This window comes from Cervus elaphus, chromosome 30 (genome assembly GCF_910594005.1).
Source record: "Cervus elaphus chromosome 30, mCerEla1.1, whole genome shotgun sequence".
Lineage (NCBI taxonomy): Eukaryota > Metazoa > Chordata > Mammalia > Artiodactyla > Cervidae > Cervus > Cervus elaphus.
In genome coordinates, this window is record NC_057844.1 from 14,463,106 (window position 1) to 14,490,250 (window position 27,145).

The 27,145-nt window shown below is 43.5% G+C and overlaps 1 protein-coding gene across 1 annotated transcript in view; it reads right to left on the reverse strand.

The window, feature by feature from the left end:
• ENOX1 (ecto-NOX disulfide-thiol exchanger 1) overlaps window positions 1-27,145 on the reverse strand; it is a 477,511-nt gene that overhangs the window by 179,073 nt on the left and 271,293 nt on the right. The window contains exons 5-6 of the mRNA XM_043891694.1: window positions 1,816-1,989; window positions 372-578 (exon numbers count right to left, since the gene is read on the reverse strand). Of these exons, the coding sequence (XP_043747629.1) occupies window positions 372-578; window positions 1,816-1,989 (381 nt within the window). The remainder of the gene's footprint in view (window positions 1-371; window positions 579-1,815; window positions 1,990-27,145) is intronic.

Consider the following 27,145-nt stretch of genomic DNA (forward strand, 5'->3'; position numbering starts at 1 on the left):
GAACCACTTCTGAAAAACTGAAATTACACTGAGAGAGGGCTGTATTCCCCCCGAGAATGACAGCTAATAATAATAGTGGTCCTTGATAGTCATAATATCGCCTCTCTGCTAATAAGCACTTGAGGACATTGATTAGAAAGCCAGTGGAATCCCTAAAGCCTGGGTGGTAGGAAACTGTGCCGGCAGCAGAGAGGTGCGCTGAGACTTCGAGGTTCTGGTGCCCAGGGGAAAAGGCAGAATTTCCCCTTTCCAGCCCCAAACTGTGAGCACTTTTATTGTGCATTAAGGCCAAAAGGAATACGCTTGTATTAATATCACAAAACATCACCAAAGTGCCGGGGGGGAAAAATCCCTTATGTAATGCAAAGTACCAGAAAGGTAAATGGCTTTATCAACCATGAACTCCTCGGCGAAGCGGATGTGACAGAAATTCTTCTTGCTTTTCCGAATCGCTGTGATGTCACCACACTGCTCAAAGACTTCTTGGATGATCTCCTCGGTGGCATTTTCTGGTAATCCTCCGACAAAGACAGTCTTACACCCGGGAGGTCGTTCTCTTGTGGAGGGGGGTGGAAGATCTGAGAATCACAACAAAACACAGGATGTTTTGCCTTTTACTTATTTTTGCTCTATTTTTTTTTTTTTCTTTTCTCTGGTTCACCTGGCAAAAGTCACACTCGCAGACTAACTTTCTCTATTCTGAGCGATGATGAACGTCTAGAGCGACGGACACGGATGGGTGTGTCCTGTTTTCAGTGCCTGCCTCATTCCCACCTCTCCACTCTTCTCTGCTCCTCTCTACGGAGTGGCTATGCCCGTCCATGAACAGAGATAAAGCAAATGTGAGCATAATTTCATTTCTCCTTCATAATACAGAAGCCCAGAAAACCGGCGGGGGCAGGGAGGAAGCCTTCACAAAGTACAAGGCATGATGAAATGACAACATGATGAAAACCCGAGGCTGGTTATCTGCTTTGTCTTGCTGGGGTATAATGGAGCGACGAGGCAGAACGGGAAACAGCCTGAAAGCGGGCACAGTACTTACTTGGCTGGGAAACACTGGGCCTGAAAAAAATACGCTTTCAAAAAAAAATTATTCACATTTAAATGAGCAAACTCCTAAATTTGAGGGAGGCTGTATAAAAAGATAAAATGTACACTGTCACAACATTTTACCTAGTTTATATGTAGATTACTAAAGCAATCTTCTCTAGAAGGTCCACTTTAAAAAGGCAACACTGATTAATATGAATAAAAAAAAATTCCAGCTATTTAAGCCCATAAACTTAGTATCAGAAGTTAAATTAAGAAAAAAAAAACACAACTGGCCTATTCACTTCATCAAATGTATGTTCCTTCAAGTGAAGGCAATCTGGCCCAGGAGCTCGCAGATGCAGTCTCCCCCCACCAAAATTGCTAACTGCCAAATTAATTCCCTTTTCCATCTAGCAAAATGCATTTCAGAGTTTCTCTCACGCATTTGTGAAGATGGATGGAAGTATTCACATATTTCACACTCTGATCCGCAGCAAATGCTAGACTTCATTGCGCGCAAAAAAAAAAAGATTCTTAATGCTGGCTATACATCCCCAATCACACGTTTGCCCTTCATGGTGTCGATTCAGCTCCTGGAAAGACACAGGAACCCACAGATTTGTTCCGTTCTAGAGACAAAGGACTTCTGTAGCATGATCCCCGCTCTGCGTACCGAAGTGGGAGAACTTTTCAGTCATATCGGAAAATGAATACTGTATTAAAAAAAAAAGAAAGAAATTAAAACTTGATGATCAAATACTTCTCACAGATGTCACTTACTTGGATTTTGAGGGAAAAGAGTACAACTTTTGCAGTGGATTATTTCTTTGACGACAGCCACTTCTGTTGGCGGTGGGGGTGGTACTAGCCCCAGGCCTGGTATCATCGGATTAATAGGGGTGATCCCAGTCATCATGTTGAGGCCTGGATCGAAGCCTGGTACACAGATCGAGTCTGTAAAGTACATAAGATATCATTTTGGTTGGTGGATCTTACATCAGTTTTTGTGGTTACTTTCCTGTTTTCCTGCAAAGGTGATTTGACTTTAGGCTTTCTATTTTTTTTTATGAATTTCTCATTGGCATAAATATAGCAATACAGAAAGGTAAAGAGTAAAGATGAACTTAATGCTTCATGGAAAAGATATGTTATTTAAAATATTAACACGGCAGGACAGAAGATAGCATATTAGAGTGCAAAACCATGAACCAGGAAGCTCTGCTATTATTGTCAACTCTATTTTCTGTTTCTTAACTTCCAATGCAGATGTAACTGCCTTATGACCCAGGAGGTGGGAAGAATATATTTAACACTGAAGTGCCCAGTGAATCCAACTGTCAACCTGGTTTTATCCAAAGAGGCTTCTTATCCAAATGACCTAGATTTAAGAAAAGTTCAGTTTAGATGTACATACTTTATAATCATGCATTCAGGTCCAACCAGGAAATAAAAAACAAAGAGTGATTATAATCACGAAGGCTGGGTTGCATACTCAGGCGAATCTGACTTTTTGTAATCCCATGGACTATAGCTCAAAAGGCTCCTCTGTCTATGGGGTTCTCCAGGCAAGAATATTGGAATGGGTAGCCATTTCCTTCTCCAGGGAATCTTCCTGACCCAGGGATCAAACCCACATCTCCTGCGGCTCCTGCACCAGTGGGTGGGTTCTTTACCACTGAGACACCCGGGCAGCCCATGGGTTAGATACGTGTGGGCATAAAATCAGCTATATACATTTCCGAGTTCTGTTCGATAATCACACGTTCTTCCTCTAATTTAATCAGCAAATAACTGACTGCCCTTCTGAAATCTTTATTTGTTGAATAAAAAAATACAGCTTTATGCCCTGCAATAAAAATGGAAGGGCACAAAAAGGATGGGTTTTCCAATATAAACACTGAATTTTTTTTTTAGTGTGATAATAAAGGAAGTCATTTCAAAGGGATATAAAGGGATTTTTTTTTTTTTTAATTAGTAAGGCCTTTCTAAGGGTAGGGATTGTTACAGTGTACTGAATTTGTGAGTAGCTGCAGGGAGATCTCTCTCCTGAGGATCCTTCTGTTTTCAGATAACAAATACTCTCCCTGGTGGTGTGGTACTGCTCCCAGGCAGGCAGATCAGCAGCTCAGACGCCTCTGGAGGTAGCCCTGGTGACCCTCCACAACCGTCCTTGGGAATGAAGTTTGCTTCTCTAATTTCTCTTTTCTCCACCATTATTCTAGCTCATTCCCCTTCTTCCCTCCTGCCCCCTCCCCTCTGAGGTTCTCATACCCAGCTGGTGCCGCAGGCTCTTGGGAGGCCTCACTCTTTGCTTGCCTGAGCTGACAGGTCAGCTAAGCCCAGAGGCAGGTGAAGGGACAACTCCAGGCTTTGTTTACTAAGACAGGCCAGGACAGAGGCCCAGCGTCAACTTTTCCTTTCCGGGAAGAAGTCTGTTAGAGCTTTCTTTCAGCTACTTGGGCTGTTTCCGTTCCTCTTCTGGGCTGAACGGTAGAAGCAGGGTGATCCTGATTTATGACCCCAAGAAGACCACTGGCCCATTTATGAGGAGATCCATTTAATCTGACTGCATATCAGCCTCACTTCAGTAAAAGGAGGTGGGGTTTTGGGTTTGGTTTTTGCTTTTTGGTTTTTTAAAGAAACCCTCCATGTAAATGCCAAAGCAGCACTGTCTTTCAAAGCAGTCACCCTGACATCCTAGGCACTTCTATAATCGTGGTTCTCAGTTTCTTGGTCTCTCACGTGGGGTTTGGACTGGACAGTCTTTGCAAGCACGAGCCTCTGAGGACTTCAGGATTCTGCACAGACAACTGCTCAAAACAAAGTGGGGTACAAATGACATCAACACTTGGGAAGGGACAGAGACAGGTCTAATACTCTGGTTATTCATCTGAAATGTTCATGAAGTTTCACAGTCTTATTCCCATTTCACAGATAAACGAATCAAGGCTTAAAGCAGCAAAGTGAGATTTCTAACATCACAGAGCAAACATATGGCAGAGTCAGAACGAGGGCCCAGGTCTCTGGCTCTGGTTTTAAATACATCTCTTTTTATAACCACTTCAAAGTTTCCACTGAGAATGACCCAACACTATCATTCACATAATGCATGCCACTACTACAAATGTATTCTACTCTTAAAAAAAAAAAAAATCAAGATATAGCCTTCTGATCCAGATGCCAATTCTAAAGGAGAAGTTCCAGAATAGAATGGCTTCCAATGTCATCATCACTGACATAACATATTGGCTTCTAAGGAGAATCTATTAGAAATAGACATATTGCCAAGGGGAATATTGGCAGGGTGATGCCTTTATTTAATCTCATTCCATACATGAGATTTGTCTGTTTCTTTCCTGGCCTGGCCCTTACTATTGTTTGCCAACACAGGGTGATTTAAGGCTGAAACCACTCAGGACTGCAAACCCTGAAATGAGAGCTCCGTGAATTACAATAACCAGATGGTTCCCCAAATGAGACAAGGGGTCCAGCCCTTGAGTTCTCTTTTAGTTGTAGCAGACTTCTGTTTTTTTTTTTTTTTTAAGGCCAAATAAATAAATACATCTTCAGAAATAGAAACAAAAGATTAACAACTCTTGAGCTAGATATCTGAATACACAAAGAGTTACTTTGCTTTTTATGAGACATGAATACAAAGAGATTGGGGAGGGGTTAATGAAATCTGCATGGTGAGTGCAATAGTCTGAAAAGCACTTAGCAAAGAATTAGCGCTTAAATTACGTTGGACCTCAAAGAATCTGAGATTCTGTATTTGAGGGGAAGAGGTAAGAAAGATTAGACTTAAAATATTATGAACCCATTACTTTTTAACAATGTATGGGCACATGAAAACTGTATTCTCAAACAGCACAGGAGTCTGTTACGGATGAATGCATTAAAGAAAATGCACAAGTTTTGAAGGTGTGAGAGAGACACGTGCATAAAAAGACAAAGGTGAGGAGAGAATGGACGCTCTCAGAGTCAGTTCCTTGTCTTGCTTTGAACTTGAGAGATGGTAAGCTCTAATTCCACTCAGGGAAAAATGGGAGGAGGTGGGAAACTGCAGCAAGAAATAATTCAATTAAGCTATGACAAACCTAGAGGTTGTATTAAAAAACAGAGACATCACTTTGCTGACAAAGGTCCACATAGTCAAAGCTGTGGTTTTTCCAGTAGTCATGTACAGATGTGAGAGTTGGACCATAAAGAAGGCTGAGCGCTGAAGAACTGATGTTTTTGAATTGTGGTGCTGGAGAAGACTCTTGAGAGTCCCTTGGATGACAAAGAAGTTAAACTAGTCCATCCTAAAGAAAATCAACCCTGAATATTCATTTCAAGGACTGATGCTGAAGCTGAAACTCCAATACTCTGGTCACCTCATACGAAGAGCCAATTCACAGGAAAAGACAATGCTGGGAAAGATTGAGGGTAGGAGGAGAAGGGGGTAGCAGAGGATGAGATGGTTGGATGGCATCATCAACTCAGTGTACATGAGTTTGAGCAAACTCTGGGAGACAGCGAAGGACAGAGGAGGCTGGCGTGCTGCAGTCCACTCGGTTGCAAAGAGTCAGACACGACTGAGTGACTGAACAACGACAAGTATATAATAGAACTTTCTTCTAGAAACTGTACTTAAGCAAGAGGATGCATCACTTATTGCCAAGCTTGAGGCCAGGTCCAGCTGCTCTCTGTATGGCTAGCTGCGATCACAGAGACAGCGAGGCTGAAGCTCAGAAAATGTTTTGTCTTTCTCCAATTGGACAAGACAAAAGCAGAAACAAAAATCCTGTTGAATCGGTTTAGTGTTTTATCTATCAGATGACCGTTTTTCAGAGGGCGACCTGTGGTTTGTGTTGCAGGCTTTTGAGGTAAGGCAGTTGAATCCATCCATTCGTTCATTCATTCAACACGTGCTGGGCACATACAACTGCCCGGATCTGGAGTTACACAGGTAACAGCAACACGTTCCCCACTTGGGAGAAATCAGAGTTTGAAGAGAGCAGGAAGGATGAGGACCATCCTCAGCAGAAGAGCTGGGACATGTGAACTGAGGCTCCAAGGGCTAAGAGTTGTCCAGGAAGGGGCCAGCCAGGGGGAGCCTGATAGGAGAAGTCTGAATAATCACGGGGCCACAGTACAGGGAGCATGTGATGGTGTGGCCTGATGGAACATGGGGATCTTGCCATTCGAGCCAGTCTGCCATCACCGGATGGCGGCCCCTGAGGGCCAGGTGTGCCCTCTGCTGAGCCAGGGGCCCCGGGCGGGGCTCTGTGCTGCCCTCCATCCCTCCCGCACTCTTCAACAGCTGCCCCAAGCGGTGGCTTGCCCCTTTTCTGTCCTTCCAGGCACTGCCTCAGTAAAGAACCTCGTATTTAAGGTGAACACTAGATCCCATTTGAAAGAAAGGCAATAAATAGTATGGTCAAGGCTGGACAGAACTAGGTTAGGGGTGGGCTGGACTGTGGCTGAGTGGATGGACGGACACCGTCAGTGCCAAGAACAAGGGCAGCCCAGGAGGCAGGACACAGAGCTCTAAGGGAAGAAACGAGAAAAAAGGTGGGAATCAGGCCAACTGGTAGCATTCGGGGTCTGGTGATGGCGAGAGATCGTGAGCAGCAGACAAAACATGAAGCCAGGCTGGCCGACTTTGCCAGGAGACACTGTCTGCAGGTCACAAAGCCTGAGCCACCCTGGTCCACGGTTCTGACTCATTCCAGGCAAAACTGGAGTTTGGCAACACCACTACGGGGCCACAGGTCAAGAAAAAGTAGGCAATCGGGCAGGTTACCTAAGTGGAGACTCAGGCTGGAGAAGTAAGACAGGCTCTGGACACCAGGAGTGATGCCTGGGGTTTGAAGGAGCAAGCAGATGCCCTAGAGTACAGGGCAGGGTACTGCCAGGTCAACCCAGCAGGATGCTGAGTCCCAGAAGCAGGGTGCTGGGGTCCCCTTCCTCCTACCAGAGGTGTGGGGTTCAGGGCCCAGACATGCACAGGCAGAGACAGGCTGGAGGGGTCCCGACAGATGTGCAGTAACTCCCCTCCTTTCACAAGAAGTATTGACTCCAAACATGATCTGTCATCACTTGACAGAGAAACCACATGATATATGGGGACATTCTTTTTCTTGGAGTTGAGGATGGTGACACTGTTTTTTGCAAGGGTTTCTCACTGCAATTGATGGCAGTCTTGCTTCCGTAAGGTCATTTAAGTTCATGGATTATTAAGGGAATACTTTTTCCAACCCAGGTCTGCCTTTCATTTAATAGCCTTAAAAGTCATTTCATGATCAACAAGGAAAAGCATGATCAACAAGAAAAAGATGCTAAAAAGGGTGATCTTGAAGTAGACAGATATGGGCACAGCCAGGTGAACAGAAGTTAAGTTCCTTAACTTCTCTAAGCTTCAGCATCTTCATTAGGTGGAGGTGAACATGAACACTGGACACACTACATCCACAAGACGGGAGCATCAGAGGATGGTCTACAGGACAGGTGTGTACGGACATGTGCATGCCCAAGTCTGCAGTCAGATGTCCTACGGTCAGGTCCCTGGGTCTCCCACATACTGGCTATGCGACCTCAGGAAATTGAATTAACCTTGTTAAATCTCACTTATAATAGCCATAAAATGGAGATAATCATATTTCAACCTTAATGCTCTTGGGTGGAGTAAACAGGATTAAATGAAAACCCACAGTGTTTAATGTAACATCAAACATATGGTAAGTATGCAACAAATGGAAACGGTTGCCTACAACACTAATATGGATTTTCATAACTACTTCACGTAATCTTAAGTAAGTATGTTATCAACACTGTATACACATAAAACATCATCACGGCACTCCCCTGGTGGTTCAGTGGTAAACAATCCACCTGCCAATGCAGGAGACATGGATTCCATCCCTTATCCGGGAAGATTCCACATGACTCAGAGTAACTGAAGGAAATCGACCCTGAATATTCATTGGAAGGACTGATGCTGAAGCTCCAATACTTCAGCCACCTGATGCAAAGAGCCAACTCATTAGAAAAAACCCTGACGCTGGGAAAGATTGAAGGAAGGAGAAAGGGGCGACTGAGGATGAGGTGGTTGGACGGCATCACTGACTCAATGGACATGAACTTGAGCAAACTCTGGGAGACAGTGGAGGACACGGGAGCCTGGTGTGCTAACGTCCAGGGGATTGCAGAGTTGGACACGACTTAGCGACTGCACAACGATGACGACTAAGCCCAGGCGTCACAGCTCCTAAGCCTGTGCTCTGGAGCCTGGGAACCACATCTGTGGAGCCCATGCACCACAAAAACTGAAGCCCACGCATCCTAGAGTCTGCACTCTGCAGCAAGAGAGGCCGCTGCAATGGGAAGCCCATGCACTGCAACGGGGATCAGCCATGGCTCGCCGGAACCAGAGACAAGCCCGCACAGCAATGGAGACCCAGTGCTGCGGTGTCAGCTCAGTCGTGTCTGACTCTGCGACCCCATGGACTCTAGCCTGCCAGGTTCCTCGATCCACGGGATTCTCCAGGCAAGAATACTGGAGTGGGTTGCCATTTCCTTCTCCGTGACCCAGCACAGCCAAAAATAAATACATACATAAAAATAAAAAAAAATTTTTTTAAAAATCATGATGATGATAAATTCCATTTGACTAACATTTGAGTGCCTACTAGGTGCTGGACTTTGTCTAGGTACTTGACCTGCAAAGACAAAGACGGGAGTCCTTTCTTAGGGAAAGCAACAGTCTGGTGGCAGAAACAACTACATAGAAAATGACAGTATCGTGTGAGAACTGTTACAGAACAATTAAATAAGAGGTGCTATGGAAATACAAAGAAGGGGGCATCAGAACCCATTTGGGGCAGGGGTGTTATGGCTTAAACTGTGTCCCCCGAACAGGTATGTTGAATTCCTAATTCCCCTAGGAAGCTGAGGATGTGACTTTATTTAGAAATGGGTCTTTGTGGATGTGATCAAGTTAAGGTAAGGTCATACTCTGCTTAGGGTGGGCCCTATCTAACATGACTGGTGTCCTTATAAGAGAAGGAGAGACACAGACAGACACACAAAGATGGAAGCAGTGACTGAGATGAGGAGGCCACAAGCCAAGGAATCCCGCGGACCACTGATGAAAAACAGCAGCTAGGAGGAAGGTGTGAAACAGATTCTCCTCTAGATCCTTCAGAGATAGGACAGCCCTGCCAACACCTCGATTCCAGACGTCTCGCCTCCAAAACCGTGAGTGAAGACATTTCTGCTTTAAGCCCTCCCCCTCTGCTCTCTGTTCTGACAGCCCTAGGAAACTGATCCAAAGGGACAGCATCATTGAAGGATCCCAAGAGGGGTGTAACAGCTGACCTGAGTCTTAAAAAGGATGGCCTCTACATATGCACTAGGCGTATAAAAAAGGTATTCCCACAATATCCTTATCAGGATCAGAAACACAAAGATAGTTCTAAATATTCTCTTTGAAGAAGTGTTCAAAGCCAGTCCCCTGGAGGCAGAACTGCCCTTCAGTTTTTCCTCTGTGGAAAAACAATCCTTGAAGACTGCCATATATTTCTGGAGAACAACTTGATCACACAGACTGTACGTTAATGTGATAGTGTACTTTTAAACAGTTAAGTGAGGCTTCCCAGGTGATGCTAGTGGTAAAGAACCTGCCTGTCTATGCAGGTAGACGTAAGAGACACAAGTTTGATCCCTGGGTTGGGAAGACCCCCTGGAGGAGGGCACAGTTACCCACTCTAGTATTCTTGCCTGGAGAATCCCATGAACAGAGGAGTCTGGTGGGCTACAGTCCATGGGGTCACAAAGAGTTGGACATGACTGAAGTGACTTAGCATGCACATGAACTAGCAGAATCTTTAGGAAAGCAAAATTGAAAATGCCGCTGTGATCTTCCCGAAGAGACCAGGAGGTGGAGAGATGTGTGTGCCATTTAATCCCAAGGTACATATCCAAAGCAAGCTCCTGGAGCCTCGCCCAGCTGTGCACGGCCGTATAAACAAAGACCTCATCCCATCAATAAAGCCCTCTGTCTCCTCGTACAGCAGATGCAACGCTGGCAGTTAGAGGAAACGCAGCTGCCAACAGCTAACTTGAGACAGAAGATCTGTGCCCATGTCTGCAAATACGACATGACGCCAAGTGAACGGGATTTTCAAAACTTCTGACCAAAACTGGTGCAGAGAAGAACTGACGGCTGGGAAGGGCTCTGTCAGATCTTTCTAGTAACCTGCACGTGGGAACCATACATGTTCTGATGGAGTGGGAGGTAAAAGCCCATCAAAGGTTCTGGGAAATTCATTCCCACTGGGGGCCAGGGGATTTGAATTTGCTGCCAGAGCAATTTGGGTGCAGAGGCCCGAGCTGTCACACTCCAAGGGAGCCGCTCTGTGTCCCCTGGGCTTGCAGAACACACTCCTCGGACACAACAACCTCACCAGTGAGGCATAAAGACGGCGGTCGGTGCCTGCCAGGCAGGATGGGTTCGATTAGACAAGGAAGCAAAGGCCACTGGGCATTGCTGCAGACCATTACATTTCAGAGCTGCAGGGGACTCGGGCATTTCCTAGTCCTACCATCTTGATTTGGAGATGAGAAAACTGAGGCCCAGAGAGGTGAAGTGACTTGCCCAAAGCAACAGAGCTGAAGAGGCGGACAGTTAGAACTGGCATCAAAAGTCCTGGGCTTGGTCACTGTACATTTGCAGTGTCCAACACTTCTGCATCCTGCCTTTATTGAGATATATCTCGTGATAGCAACCTCTATATTTGCTACCTCTAACCCATTCTGTTGTCCAACTTTTTTTTTTTTATGTAGATCATTTTATAAAGTCTTTATTGAATTTGTTACAATATTGCTTCTGTTTTATGTTTCAGTTTTTTGGCCTGGAGGCATGTGGGATCTTAACTCTCCCACCAGGGATTGAACCCATACACCATGAGCATTGGAAGCTGAGTCTTAACCACTGGACTGCTAAGAAAGTCCATCTAATGGTTTTCACAACGAGATACTGACTGATAAGTGGAGAAGAATTGATGTTTTTGAACTGTGGTGCTGGAGAAGACTCTCGAGAGTCCCGTGGACAGCAAGGAGATAAAACCAGTGAATCCTAAAGGAAATTAACCCCGAACATTCATTGGAAGGACTGATGCAGAAGCTCCAATACTTTGGTCACCTGACGCAAAGAGCTGACTCGCTGGAAAAGACTCTGATGTTGGGAAAGATTGAGGGCAGGAGGAAAAGGTGGTGGCAGAAGATGAGATGGTTGGGTGGCATCACCGACTCAATAGACAGAGTTTGAGCAAACTCTGGGAGATGGGAGGACAGAGGAGCTCGGCGTGCTGCTGTCCATGGGGTTGCAAAGAGTCAGACACGACTGAAAACAACAATGATCTATCTGCTGTCTTTGGCCTGTGCTCCGGGGCTATTCTTCGGTTGAGTTCTCTCTCCTACCTTTATTGCTCAAACCCATGGCAGAAGGTCACATGAACACCTGAGCTTCCTCTCGGCTGCCCTGGGCCTCCTGCTCCCATAGTCCTTCTACGTGTGACTGTCCTTGAAGGCCCCCTCTCCTGAGGTCTGGGGCTTTTCCCCAGAAACAGGCCATGCAGACACCGGCCCCTCTGATCAGGAGTGCTCACTCCTGTTCTGAATTCTGAACTCTGCAGTTTTGCTGACTGGGTGCATCGGACTGAAAGACAGTGGTCACGTTGGTGCGCCCGCTCTGTGCCAGGCGGCGCCCACAGCTTCATGTCCGCTCGTGATCTGGGTCTGTCTGGCAGTTCCGTCACAAAGGTGACATCCTTCGGAGGACCTCAGTCAACTGGAACACGCGTCTTGTCTCCTCAGGGTGCTGTTGTGCAGCACTGCAATGGGCGCTGTGAAACAAGACAGACGTGTGTTCTGCACTGCGTTTTCCCCGATCTGTGTTTTTTAGGTTCTCCTCCTTCTTGACGGAGGAGCCTGGTGGGCTGCCGTCTATGGGGTCGCACAGAGTCACACACGACTGAAGCGACTTAGCAGCAGCAGCCTGTCTTGAACGTTCCCTCCCGGGCCTTGAGCATTTTATACAAAGGCAGGACAAGTCTTTCAGTAAGTTCCCGCCCCATCCGATTCCCCGGCAAATTTCTTTTTGCAGGTCACGCTTGGCCACAGGAGAGAAGATGCCCTTAGACATATCCCATTTAGTTGCCTTCCCCTTAATGCATTTTTCTTCTAAACACTTTGTTTTTCATTGGCTCCAGTTTTGAGGGCCATTGCCAAGTCTCCTGGCACACAGGCTGACCCCTACTTCCTTGGGAACTCATCAGTTCACTTCCTTCTCTCAGTTGTGTCTGACCCTTTGTGACCCCATGGACTGCAGCCCACGAGGCCTCCCTGTCCATCACCAACTCCCGGAGTTTATCCAAACTCATGTCCATCGAGTCGGTGATGCCATCCAGCCATCTCATCCTCTGTTGTCCCCTTCTCCTCCTGCCTTTGATGTTTAACAGCATCAGGGTCTTTTCGAATAAGTCAGTTCTTTGCATCAGGTGGCCAAAGTATTGGAGCTTCAGCTTCAGCATGGGTCCTTCCAATGAATATTTAGGGCTGATTTCCTTTAGGATTGACTGGTTGGATCTCCTTGCAGTCCAAGGGACTCTCAGGAGTCTTCTCCAACACCACAGTTCAAAAGCATCAATTCTTCAGCACTCAGTTTTCTTTATGGTCCACCTCTCACATCCATCATGACTACTGGAAAAACCATAGCTTTGACTAGACGGACCTTTGTTGGCAAAGTAATGTCTTTGCTTTGTAATATGCTGTCTAGGTTGGTCACAGCTTTTCTTCCAAGGAGCAAGCATATTTCAATTTCATGGCAGCAGTCACCATTTGCGGTGATTTTGGAGCCCAAGAAAAGTCTGTCACTGTTTCCACTGTCTCCGCATCTATTTGCCATGAGGCGATGGGACCGCACTGAGTTCTCTTCCCTCTCTGTGGCCTCCTGGCACTCTCCCGCTTGTGTCTTGTCTGAATGTTCTCCACGGGAAACTATTTACAGTGTATAGGACATCTGTCCTACTCCAGTCTGACGAGATGTTCTTCAGCAGATGAACTGCAGGGTTTTCCATTTTTGGGGGGCCACATCACGTGGCGAGTGGGATCTCCTAGATCCTCGACCAGAGATCAAACCCGTGTCCCCCTGAATTTGAAGTGTGGCGTCTTAAACACGGGACCACCAGGGAAGCCCCTTTCCTATTTATTTCGCTGGTACCTGACCTTCCTCTCAGTTTCCGGTTTGTAACCTCTTGTAGGCAAATATCCAGGGTAGGCCTTTTAGACAGACCTACCCTTGACGGGTTTTCTACACCATCTTTTTCCTCCCCATGGCTATTTAGGCTTGCATTAGCTCTCATCGGGAGCGCTGGGAAGGCCTCTTTGTCTGCCCAGGAGCTTCTTTTCCCTTCCTCCCTCTTCTCCTGCCCTCCCCCACCTCTGCTGTCTTCCTGCATCCCCTTCTCACCCCCCTGGACCTGGGATCAGCCAGTGATGCTCACAGGAGGCCCACAAGAATAGACCCTAATTGGGGCCTCTAAATTACTTCTTTTAAACTTTTCACATCCCTAGCTCATTAGCCGATGATTAATTTTCTCTCTGTACGATGTTAAGTGACTTCATACAGCAGGGCTGTTACATAATGATGGGGGAAAAAGGACTGAATAGGCTCGTGGTGTTCTTGGCTTTGTCCTCACTGACAGGCTCACGGCGTGGGAGCAGAAAGTAGAGACGGAACACTGTTGAACGTTGAGAAATATTTTTGACTATTCAGTCAAGCACAGAAGAAGCAGTCCTTAATTTTTACCCATTTATTTATCCATTTATCCACCTTTCCAAGGTGTGGGGACACTCCATGTGTACGTGGGAAGGCTAGAGAGTTATGTTCACACATTTGTTTCTGGGGTTCAATGCCTCTTCATTCTGTAGAGATGTTTCCTCTTCTTTGAAGTCAGGGTAATTGCCAGGCATGATATTGATATAAAGCCCGCTGTAGCCAACTATCATGACAGCAGAGGTGGTATTTCACAGCCTTGGAATGTCTTTATAGAGATCTTCCCTTTGAAACCAGCATCTTTCCAAGGCAATATAGACCTAACCTTTTGATTTTATTTATCAACCTTAGTTTCAGTTGCAGAGGCATGTGGGAGATAGGTAACATCTCATAAATTTAAACAGGAACAAAGGAAAGTGTATTTAATGTGTAGCTTCAAAGAAAACATTCGCAGCATATTATTTTTTTTTTCTTTTTTTTTTAGCATATTATTTTAAACAATTTATGTAGGTTTCGATTTAAACTTACTGTTTGAAGGGGCTGAAGGAACACATAGTTGGTCTCTTTCAATAAGGTCAGCACAGGGCTGTGGACTTGGAGAGAAGATAGAGCCTATTTTAAAAGTAAACACTTCACACTCCTAAAGGAAACTTCAAATCATGTGTTGTATTTAAATCACAGGCTAATCTAATATTAATTTAATTTTTCCACTGTGGGAATATCACCTTAACTCTCGGGTCTAATACAGTCCCTGGCACCTGGTGTCACCCTCAAGAAATATTTGTGAAGTAAATGAAAGAAACTGAAAAATGCACAGAATTGACAAGAGTTCCTACTAAAGGGATGAGACAAGGTAACGCATGGCGGTTAGAACCGTAGGGTCACGGCACAGATTCATGTAAGATTCTAGAGCAGATGATACCTGGGGTTCTTTATATTGATATTTAGCTTATTAACTGAACAGTGAGAGCGATGAGGGTTTCTGCCAGTCATTCTTCTTAATATCACCGGAAAATGATGTGATTGTTACTCACACTTTACCAATAATGACTCTGAGAGGCAGAGGAGCGAGGGGGTGCTCAAGACCACGGAAGACACTGACAGGACAGGTCTCAGTGCCTGGCCGGGTGGCGTTTAACACCCTCCTGCCCGCTCATGGCTGCAAAGCACAGACCTGATCCTAGAGCCATGGGATGGAGAGGCAGGAGTGTAATACGGCATCATCTAAATTCGTACAAAGTCAATTTGCTTGGGTGCACTTGAAAAATTCAGGACAGGAATGGGTACTGTTTTTTTTTTTTTTTTTTACTACAACTTACTTTCTCGCCAAAGGGAATGCTATAATTTAATGGCATAAGTAAGAGCCACTTTATCAAAGCAAGCTTACAAAAGAGGTAGAAATAAAATCCAGATTCATCTACTGCTAACATTTTACATAGGGAACATAAGCCATATTTAATAGACACTATCTATCATTTTATATTATGCTCAATTAAAGGAAAAACAAAGATGGGGGGAAATAAATATGGGGGGGGAAGGAAATGTAGACTCTGGGTAGCAATGAGGAAATAAGGGGGAAAATAAGAGTCGAACATGGAAAAGAAAGAAATCAAACAAAGACCGCAAAGGATTAGGGAGTGCTCCAAGTCCTGAATTCAAGGGCAGGCCTGCCCTCCTGTCCAGCTAACTAGCCTATCTCCATACTTCATCTGCAGAAAGAGGAATAAAAATGGTACTTATCTTGATAGGGTGGTCGTGAGGCTTACATAAAACGCATAAAGGGCTTGGAAGAGTGCCTGGAATATAAGAAATGCTTGATACATACTAGCTAATCATTCAACCATGAGTATTACATGTATTTGTGTGTGCAGAGCAGGGGTCCCCAACCCCTGGGCCACGGACTGATACCAGTCCACGGCCTGTTAGGAACTGGGCTGCCCAGCAGGAGGCTGAGTGGTGAGCGGGAGAGCCAAGCTTCATCCGTGTTCACAGCCACTCCCCATCGCTCACATCGCCGCCTGAGCTCTGGCTCCCGTCAGATCAGCGGTGGCCTTAGATTCTCATGGGAGCGTGAACCCTTCTGTGAACTGCGCATGCGGGGGATCCAGGCTGTACTCTCTTCACGAAAATCTACTGCCTGACGATCCGATTCTGCATTGAGGTGAGCTGTGGTTATTTCATTATATATCACAGTGTAACAATCAGAGAAATAAAGAACACAATAAATGTAATGCGACCGTCCCCCTCTCCCTGGTTTGTGGAAAAATCGTCTTCCACAAAACCGGTCCCTAGAGCTGAAACGGTTGAGGACGGCAGGTGTGGAGCACGCGTGTGTGTTACACCGTGTACATGGTACAATATCGCCTGGGTGTCCTTCCTTTTAAAAAAAAAAGGCATCCTGCAGTCTTCTCAGGTGATGTTCTATTATCTATCTCAATTCCAAGAAGTAATTCTTTAGGTGGAAATCAGGAGGCTCTTTTCTAGGTAAACAACTGAGTGGGTAGAGCCGTACAGTTTCCCACAGGAAACATTTCTCTGCAAGTTTAGTACCAGGGAAAAACTCCTCTCTGCCCCTGAGGACCCAAGATATTTTTCTGTGCCTGGAAATGAGAATTACAGAATTCAGAGCTGTTTACACTCAGCTTTCTCTGCAGGAATATTAGGTGCTATACCCAAACACACCATTGCGCTATTCATATATCTGGCATGTCTGCTTTCTCCTTAAATTTAGTTTTTCCCTTTGTAATCCTGTTTTATTAACTTAAATGAACATGTCTATGTTATTAAGCTTCTTTATACACACACACAGTCTTTAAATGAATTAAAACTGCTCAGTGCCAGACTTTAAAAATACTTTGTTACATCTGATGCTCTGGCCAGATTTAATTATTTACATGCTAATGTGAATTTTAATTTAGAAAATGCCAAACCATACTCTGATAGCCTATCATTTCTAGCGATGTCCTGAGAAATCTCAGGGGCTGACTTTTTCAGAGAAGTAAACTAAGGCAGAATAATTTTGCTAAGAAATTGCCATTTAAAATGAATTCAGCCTTTTGGGCTGAACGTGGTATTAGACTTTGAGGAACATGTCCGAACAACATGTTTTGGTCAAGTCTTCCTCCATGGTGTCAATCCCTCAATATGAAAAACTCAGAGAACTCATTCTCGGTATGAAAAATAGATCGTAAATTTTTTTTTTTTCCTGGAGAGTTCAGGGGGAGGAGCAGAGACTAGCCCACAGATCTTCATTTGAAATTACTTTCTGTCCAGTTGTAAATACACAGAATGTTTTTGCTCTTCATTTGGAGGGGGGGCGGGTCCACGTCTGCTAACTCACGCTCATTCCCAGAGGCCTCTTGTTTTGAACTGTCACTAAGCCTTTATGCAACACTATCTTTTCAATGTCCTTTCTCCATCATTTAATGAGCTAGTGCTCCTTACGTCTCTCTGAGATTGTTCCCCCCTTAAACATGAGGGACGAGGCTGGGCTTTGGGAGACTGAAGACATTTGCCCACAGCATCCCTGGACTCGGAAGAGAGGCAGATGGTGGACCATCCCCTCCTGGCTGCGGTGAGGGTGTATTTGCCTGCAGTCTTCCAGAAAACCCAGGGCACAGGGGGAGAGCCGGGATGCTCGACATGCAGGGCTCGGCCCCACGTCCACCCCAGGCTCCTCACTGCGGACCTGAGGCGCCCGTCTGCCCTACCTAGCTCCCACTGTCACTGCGGACGCCAGATGTCATGATGGACATTTATGTGCCAGCCATTTACAAACCCGAAAGCAACATCCAAATGTAAATTATGGTTAGAATTTTTTCCACTTCAGAGGCCTCTGGGGCTCCACAATGGTGCTAAGTGCTTCTCCTGTGCAGAAAGAGAACTCAATATATTATTTTGTATATATTGTGCTTTAAAGAGCAGACAGGAAGGAGGAGGGGGAGGGGAGGGGGCATGATGTGTGTGTGTGTGGCGGGGGGTACATCCTCTTTCTTCTCATTGTAACCTATGGTGCCAACACAGTCATGCCATCCTCCACGTTAGGGCCATCACTCAGTTTTACAGCTGGAAACACTGAGGAGCTGAGCAATCTACTGTCCTGGGTCCCTCTGAGATCTCTGCTCGTTCGTTATCTACAAGGATGTTAAGTCATGTGCTAGTGGCTGGGGGAGCAGAGATAAGCCCGGACCCCTGGCTCCGCGGTGCTCAGTACTGTGACACAGATGCGTGGGCCGTGGCTGCATAAGAAAGTGGCAGCAGAGTTCGGGAGGATGCTGTCCTACACAGCATCCGCGCCATCTCTGTGCAAAGAGCCGGTCCACACTCTGAAGGACAAGGAGCCTTCTCATTGTAAATATCTGCCTAGCTGAGCCACTGTGTCCCCAAGTCTGAACACAGAGTTCTTCTGTAAACACATTCCCAAGTCAGACAGCGGCTGCCCCTCGGGGCTGAAGCTGCACTTTGGACAGCTCTCATTTTTACCACATTTATCAAATGATTCTTTGAGGGCAGAGGATGGCCTGGTGTTTTGTTTCTTTATCTGTGTTACTATGTATCTTTCTCTTCTTCTTAGTTCTGGGGCCATTCTGGATCAACAGGCCTCCATCAGGCTGAGTTTATATCAAAAGCATCCCTGGAGTGGAAGATGGAGGTACAGAGCTGTCAGGGACGGAGTCCGAGGCTCTGCTAACCGACAGCTGCTGGTTGAAACCGAACGGGGCATCTCCGTCTGCCAGAAAAGCCAGAGTAGAAATGCTAGCTCGGGCATTCAGACCCTTATTCAATTATGGATTTTTTCTTTTGACTATAACAAAAACAGATCGTAACACATTTTTTTTTTCCAAACACATGTGGTAATTCAGTCAAAAGGATCTGAGACCTTGATCACAGTTATTTTTCTTCCTTCCATCACATAGTGATGGGACAGAGGTGTAAGGGAAAGGAATAATTTCTGCATAAAGTGTCTATTGCACAAACAGAGCTAAGTTAAGCTAAAATCATAGAGTGAACTGGGAGGATGTATCAAGTGTGAATCATGAGGTTTGATTCTGGGACCTTACTTGGGGCTTCCCAGGTAGCTCAGAGGGAAAGAATCCAGCTGCCCATGCAGGAGATGTGGGTTGGTTTGGTCCCTAGGTTGAGAAGATTCCCTGGAGAAGGAAATGGCAACCCACTCCAGTATTCTTGCCTGGGAAATCCCATGGACAGAGGAGCCTGGCGGGCTCGCAAGAGTTGACAGGACTTAGTGACGGAACAGCAGCACCAGCCCTGACTCGACGGCGTGATCAGAGAACTCTGTGGTACCCTTATTAAATACCATCATCACCAAGCACTTGTGCACAGAGCTTCAGCTGGGTGCTGGGGGCACAAAGACATTGAAAACAAGGGTTTGGGCTTCATGGTTCCAACGGGACAGAAACTTCCAGAGAGAATAAAGTGACAAATACAAAGGACCTTCCTCTCTTGAAAAGCATCTTGAAATGAAATGAAAGGGCTGACGGTACAGGTGACGTTACGTGATTCATTGACAGTGGATGGTGAAAAGAGAGCCACGTAGGTGAGCAGGAAATCCCAAACCCTGAGAATGATGCCAGAGAAACCTAGTCCCACAGGTGTCCCTCACACTGTCAAGGGGCTCTGCTAGGATGGCTCCGGAATGTTATCACCTGAAGGAGGAGAGAAGGATGCACTGGGAGGATGCAGGTCATACTCCTGCCAAGCTTTCAGAAGTGAATTCAGGTACCTCTCCCCTTGTGTTACCCTTCTACACCTGGCTGGGCCTGGACCTCCTAACACTGACCTGTCCTGTGGCCATGGACACCAGCTCCCCCTGGGACTGACTTTATACCAGCTTGCCTGGGAGATTTTCTGAGTTATGGTGATCACTACCCCGTTTTCTGCTTCTTCACCATCTCTTTCATGCCTTTTCCCTCCACAAATAACTCCTGGGTATATTCCCCTCTTTCTTTTTGGATGAATTGCCCTCTGAGTTGTGGCTGGCCTTGAAGAACACATGTGGACCATGGAAGAAGGTTTGGTTAGGGTCTGGAAGGGTTCTCACTTTTACTGAGTATCCTAGGGGCCCAGAAAGATGCCAGGGACCTTGGCAACCTTTATCCAAGTTGTAGAGATTCACCTTGTCTACAGCAGTGCATGAGAAATTAAGGACGGGAAGAAATTTAAGTCAGGTGGCCACTTAGCAATGGCTGAGTCAGAAGGCAAAGCCAGGTCAATCTTACTGCAAAACTCCTTTTGTGACTTCAGGACTGTCAATGACAAGCCCCTGAAATGGATGGATTACGGGGTTTCATCACTACACAGGACTGACCTTTAGCTGGTAAACACCAGGATGGCCATATCACCACTTCAGGCCAGCATCTGTTGTTTGGTCAGTGCCCAAGACCTAACAGTTGTTAAATATTTGGGTATCATTGTTGCCCTTATCCAAATGGAAAATGTGGCAAATGTTTAAACTTCTGCTTCTGGCGAGATGAGAGTAACAGAGACTGAAAATGCTCTCCCACCTGAAACAACGAAAAAGCCAGATAAAACAGATGAAACGTGGTTTTCAGATAATGGACATCAGGCAGGATGAGACGATGATTCCTAAGAGACAGGGAAACAAACAAGGCGAGCCATGTGACTCCCAAGTACCCACTCAGTACTTCCAAGAGAGAGTTCTCAGGACGCAGCACAGGGAAGAGCCCTGCAGCTTCCTCGAGTGAAGATATGATAGGCGGTCTGGGGAAGTCAAGTCTGTCAGAGCTTGCAGGGCAGAGTGCTGGAGAAAAGAACTACAGACATGTATACACACGCACACCCACAAACACAGCTCAGAGACTTAAGAGGACCCACTTCAAGACTTCTGCTGAGGACTGGTGATAAATGCACATGAGGACACTATTCAAGGCCAAGAGACGAACCACTGAAAAGGACTGGAAGAAATAATCCATGGTGACCACAAAGGCTGGGGAGAGTTTGTGTCCTCATCAGCTATAGTTAGAAAAGTCTCACAATTCTTAAGGTATTGGGTAGAATACTCTGAATGGTATGGCCTCATCGGTAGGGCAAAATTAAACCTAGATTAATAACGCTTCAAGTGCAAGTCACTCAGTCGTGTCTAACTCTTTGCGACCTCATGGATTACACAGTCCATGGAATTCTCTAGACCAGAATACTGGAGTGGGTAACCCTTCCTTTCTCCAGGGGATCATCCCAGCCCAAAAATTGAACCCAGGTCTCCCACATTGCAGGCAGATTCTTTACCAGCTGAGCCAGCTTCAAAGCAAGACTTAAAAGGTTAAGACTATTTCCAATTAACTTAAATGTTTCCTGGAATAAACCTCAAAGATATATAGAGGGATAAAAATATACCCACACCTAATAAGGTGAAATTCATGTTTGGCAACCAATGAAAAATTACTACCACATGTGAGAGGCTAACACAAATCTGTGAATATGTTATTTTACATGATTAAGGGGTATTAAGGCTGCAGATAGCATGAAAGTTGCAAAACAGCTGACCTTAAGAGAGATGACACTGGATGATTTAGGGGGCCCAATATAATCACAAGGGTCCTTAAATGGGGATGAGGGAGGCAGAAGAGAAAGTTAAAATGATTTGATGTGAGACAGATTCAACCCACCATTACAGGCGTTGAAGACGGACGAGGGCTATAAGCCAAGGAATGCAGGCAACGCTGAGAAGTTGGAAAAGGCAAGGAAGCAGTTTCTCCTCTGGAGCCTCCAGAAAGGAATGCAGAGTTGATGACACGTTGATTTGAGCCTAACAAGGCCTTCTAACCTACAGAAATGTACGTTGATAAACTGCTGTTTTAAGCCACTAAGTTTGTGGTAACTAGTTACAGCAAAAGAAAGAAATACACCAGGCATATAAAGAAGAAAATGTGACCTATGATAAAGAGAAACACACATCCGTAGACACAATAAAGTGAATAACAGGTGACACCATTAGTAGATGAGAATATTAAAAATGGTTACAACTGTGGTCTATGTGTTCAAGGAGATGGAATAAAGAAGACTGAACACATTATATAGACATGGAAGATTTAAAAAAATACAAGTTGAACTTAATTAAAAATAAATCCAGTTGAACTTCTAGAGGTGACAACTATAATGCATGACATGAAAATATGATGCATAAAATTAATAGCAGATAAAAAATTAAATTACAAATAGTGAATTTGCAGACAATAGTAATAGGAACCACCTAAAAATGAAACACAGGGGAAAAAATAAGAAAAATATAAACAGAACATAAAAAGAGCTGTGGGACAATGACAAACAGCCTAATATACTTGTAATTACTTTCTCTGAAAGAAGGTAATTGAGCCAGAAAAATATCTGATGGCTGAAGATTATCTAAATTTGATAAAAACCATAAACTCAGAAATCCAAGAAGCCAAGAATTCAAGGTACAAAAAAATGAAGAGAAGTATATCATGATACATCATAATCAAGTTATTTAAAACCAGTGATAAAGACAAATTATTAAAGGCATCCAGAGAAAAACAGATAGGTTATATACAGAGGAATAAAGATAACAATGAGAACAGACTTCTTATTAAAAAAAAATGCAAGCTAAATGACTGAAGTGATACCTTTAAAGAACTGTACAAAAAGCTGTCAACACAGACTTCTGTAACAACAACAAAAAAATCTTTCAAAAATGAAAGTGACATACTGACATTTCTGGACATAAAAGCAAAGAATCCAACACAGTAGATCTACACTATAGTCATACTAAATAAAGTCCTTTAGGCAGTAAAATTGCAAAATTAAGTCTGAAAACTGCAAAATTCAGACTTAAACTGAAATAGGGAAAAGCACTAGGCCATTCAGGTATGACTTGGGTCAAATCCCCTATGATTATACAGTAGAAGTGACAAATAAATTCAAGGGATTAGATCTGATAGAGTGCCTGAATAACTACGGATGAAGGTTCCTAACATTGTACAGGAGGCAGTGACCAAAACCATCCAAAAGAAAAAGACAAGGTTGTCTGAAGAAGCTTTATAAACAGCTGAGGAAAGAAGGGAAGTGAAAGGCAAAGGAGAAAGGGAAAGATATACCCACTGAATGCAGAGTTCCAAAGAACAGCAAGGAGGGATAAGAAACAAGTATACTATCAAGGGTGAAACAGATCACCAGCCCAGGTTGGATGGGTGCTCAGGGCTGGTGCACTGGGAAGACCCAGAGGGATGGGATGGAGAAGGAAGTGGGAGGGGGGATCAAGATGGGGAACACATGTAAATCCATGGCTGATTCATGTCAATGTATGGCAAAAACCACTACAATATTGTAAAGTAATTAGCATGCAACTATTAAAAATAAATGGAAAAAAAAAGAAAGTCTTCTTAAATGAACAATGCAAAGAAATAAAGGAAAACAATAGAATGGGAAAGACTAGAGAGCTCTTCAAGAAAATTAGAGATACCAAGGGAACATTTTATGCAAAGATGGGCACAAAAAGGACAGAAACGGTATGGACCTAACAGAAGCAGAAGAGATAAAGAAGAGGTGGCAAGAATAACTGTACAAAAAGTTCTTAATGACCCAAATGACCACGATGGTGTGGTCACTCACCTAGAATCAGACATCCTGGAGTGTGAGGTCAAGTAGGTCTTAGGAAACATGACTATGAATCAAGCTAGTGGAGATGATGGGATTCCAGCTAAGCTATTTCAAATCCTAAAAGATGATGCTGTGAAAGTCTTGCACTCAATATGCCAGCAAATTTGGAAAACTCAAAAGTGGCCATAGGACTAGAAAAGGTCAGTTTTCATTCCAATCCCAAAGAAGGGAAATGCCAAGAACTACTGCACAACTGTACTCACTTCACATGCTGGCAAGGTAATGCTCAAAATCCTTCAAGCTAGACTTCAGCAGTACATGAACCGAGAACTTCCAGATGTAAGAGCTGAATTTAGAAAAGGCAAAGGAACCAGAATCAAATCGCCAGCATCATTTGGAATATAGAAAAAGCAAAGGAATTCCAGAAAAACAGCTACTTCTGCTTTATTTACTATGCTAAAGTCTTTGACTGTGTAGATCACAAAAAAATGTGGAAAATTCAAGAGAAGGGAATACCAGGTCACCTTACCTGTCTCTCAAGAAACCTGTATGCAGGTCAAGAAGCAACAGAACAGGACATGGAACAACGGACTGGTTTCAAATTGGGAGAGGAGTACATCAAGACTGTATATTGTCTCCCTGCTTATTTAACTTCTATGCAGAGTACAGCATGCAAAATGCCACGCTGGAGGAATCACAACCTGGAATCAAGATTGCCGGGAGAAACAGCAATAACCTCAGACATGGAGATGACACCAGCCTAATGGAAGAAAGCGAAGAGGAACTAAAGGACTTCTTAATGAAGATGAAAGAGGAGAGTAAAAAAGCTGGCTTAAAATTCAAGGTTAAAAAAACTAAGATTATGGCATCTGGTCCCATCACTTCATGGCAAATACATGGGGAAACAATGCAAAGAGTGATAGACTATTTTCTTTGGGAGAAAAGCTATGACAAACCTAGACAGAGTGTTAAAAAGCAGAGAGCTCACTTTGTCAGCAAAGGTTCATACAGTCAAAGCTATGGTTTTTCCAGCGGTCATGTACGGATGTGAGAGCTGGACCAGAAACAAGGCTGAGCACTGAAGAACTGATGCTTTCAAATTGTGGTGCTGGAGAAGACTCTTGAGGGTCCTCTGGACAGCAAAGAGATCAAACTAGTCAATCCTAAAGGAAATCAACCCTGAATATTCATTGGAAGGACTGACTCTGAAGCTGAAGCTCCAGAACCTTGGCCACCTGAAGCAAGCAAAGAGCCAACTCACTGGAAAAGACCCTGATACTTGGAAAGATGGAGAGCAGGAGGAGAAGTGGGTGACAGAGGATGAGATGGTTGGATAGCATCCTGACTCAATGGACATGAGTTTGAGCAAGCTCTGGGAGATGGCGAAGGACAGGGAAGCCTGGCATGTTGCAGTCCATGGGGTTGCAAAGAGTTAGATATGCCTGAGCTAATGAACAACAAAAAGACAGTAAAAAAGTGAAAGGAAATGTAAATTTTAGCCTTATTCTACACAAAGGAATGATGAAAAAGGGTAATAGTAAATATGCAATTCCATGTAAAACAGATTTTCATATTTCTTTAAAAGATAATTGAAAAAGCAAAAATACTAGCAATGTATTTTGGGTTCACAGCAAATGGAGAAGTAAAATGTATAAAAGCAAATAGCACATAAAACAAGAGAGGGAAATAAAATTATATTGTTTATGGTTCTTGTACTATACATGAAGTGATAAGTCAACAAGAGAGAAAATTGGAATTGTAAAAGATACTCAAATGAAAAGAACAGAGCAAAACAGAAAGGCTGGCATAAAGATCAGAACAGATAAATAAAACCCATCAGTCAGATTGATTTAAACCCAAATGATAATCATATTAAAGGTAAGCAGTCTAAATACCCTAATTAAAAGGCAGAGATTGTTAGATTAGATTAAAAAGGCAAGACTCAACTATATGCTGCCTACAAGTAATTCATGTTAAATCTGAAGCCATAAATGGGTTAAAAGTATTTAAATTATATACCATGCTAATATGAGTCAAAAGGAAACTGGAGAAGAAAGCTGTTATTAGTACCAGACAAAATGGGTATTAGAACAAAAAATTACCACATATAATGGGGTCACTTCAACATAATAAAGGAGTCAAATAATGACGAGAACATAATGATCCCAAAACATGTTTGCACTGAATAAGAGGACTTTAAAAATACCTGACATAAACATTGATAGAATGGAAAGATGATGTAGAAAAACCCATAATAACAGAGATTTCAATAACTCCCTAGTAACAACTTGCTAGAGCAAGGAGGCAGCAAACCAGTAAGAATATAGAAAGCTTAAATAACACTATCAATCAATTTGACCTACTAACATTTATAGAACACTTCTCTTAACAATGGGAGAAAACATTCTTTTCAGTTGTACACAGTGCATTTACCAAATAGACCATATTCTGAGCATAATGCAAATCTCAATAACATTACAAAGATACAAGTCATAAAAAGCATATTCTCCAACCACAATAAAATAAAATCAGAAATTAATGACATAAAAGCATTTGGACAATCAAATATTTGGAAAATAAATAATGTATTTCTGAATAACTTGTAAGGGTCAAAGAAGAAATCAAAGGAGAAATTAAAAAATATTTTAAACTAAATGAAAATATATACAACAAACCAAAATTCATGAGATGTGGCTACAGCAGTACTTGAGAGGGACATTTATGGCACAACAATGCCCAATTAGAAAAGAGTCTCAAATCAATGAAACTGACTTCCACCTTAAAAATCTGGAAAAAATGATGAACAAATTAAGCAGAATATAAACAACAAAAACAGATAAAAATAGGAATCAAATATAAAACGTTAAAAATATGGAGAAAGTCAATGAAACCAAATGCTAGTTCTTTGTGAAAATCTGTGAAATTGATAAAGCTTTAGCTAGGATTAGGAAACAAAAGATAGAAGATACAACCTACTGATATTAGGCATGAGAGAGCTAACATAATTACAGGTCCTAATAAGTATAACTTGATATTGCAAACAAATTTATGTCAACAAATTCGACAACTTGGATGGAATAGATTCCTTGAAAGACACATATTATTGAAACTCACTAAAGTAAATGTAAATAATCTATATAGTCCAATATCTATTACAGGAATTGAATTCATAATTAAATCACTCTTACAAGGAAACTCTGATCCAAGATGACTTCCCTAGAGAATTCTACCCTAGCATAAATTAAATACTAAATAAAACATAATATTATTCTCTATAAACTCAGAAAACTGAAGAGAAGGCAATACTTTCCAATTTATTTTATGATGCCAACATTACACTAATGCCAAAAACAGGCAAAGGCATTAGAAGAAAAGAAAAATACAGATAATATCAGTCATGATCTTTGATGAAAAAATTTTATGAAACTGAATCTAGTGGTCTGTATAAAGGATAACACATTACAACCAAGTAGGATTTATTCCAGGAATGCAAAGTTGATTTAACACTTAAAAAAAAAATCAATGTAATTTACCAAAGTAGCAGACAGAAAAAGAAAAAACAAACAAACAAACTCATAATTATCTCCATAGAAGCAGAAAAAGCATCTGAAAAAACCCAACATCCAACTCTCTCAACTCAGTAAAGGTGATGAACTTAAAATCTACAGACATCCTCATACTTAACTATCTTTTCTT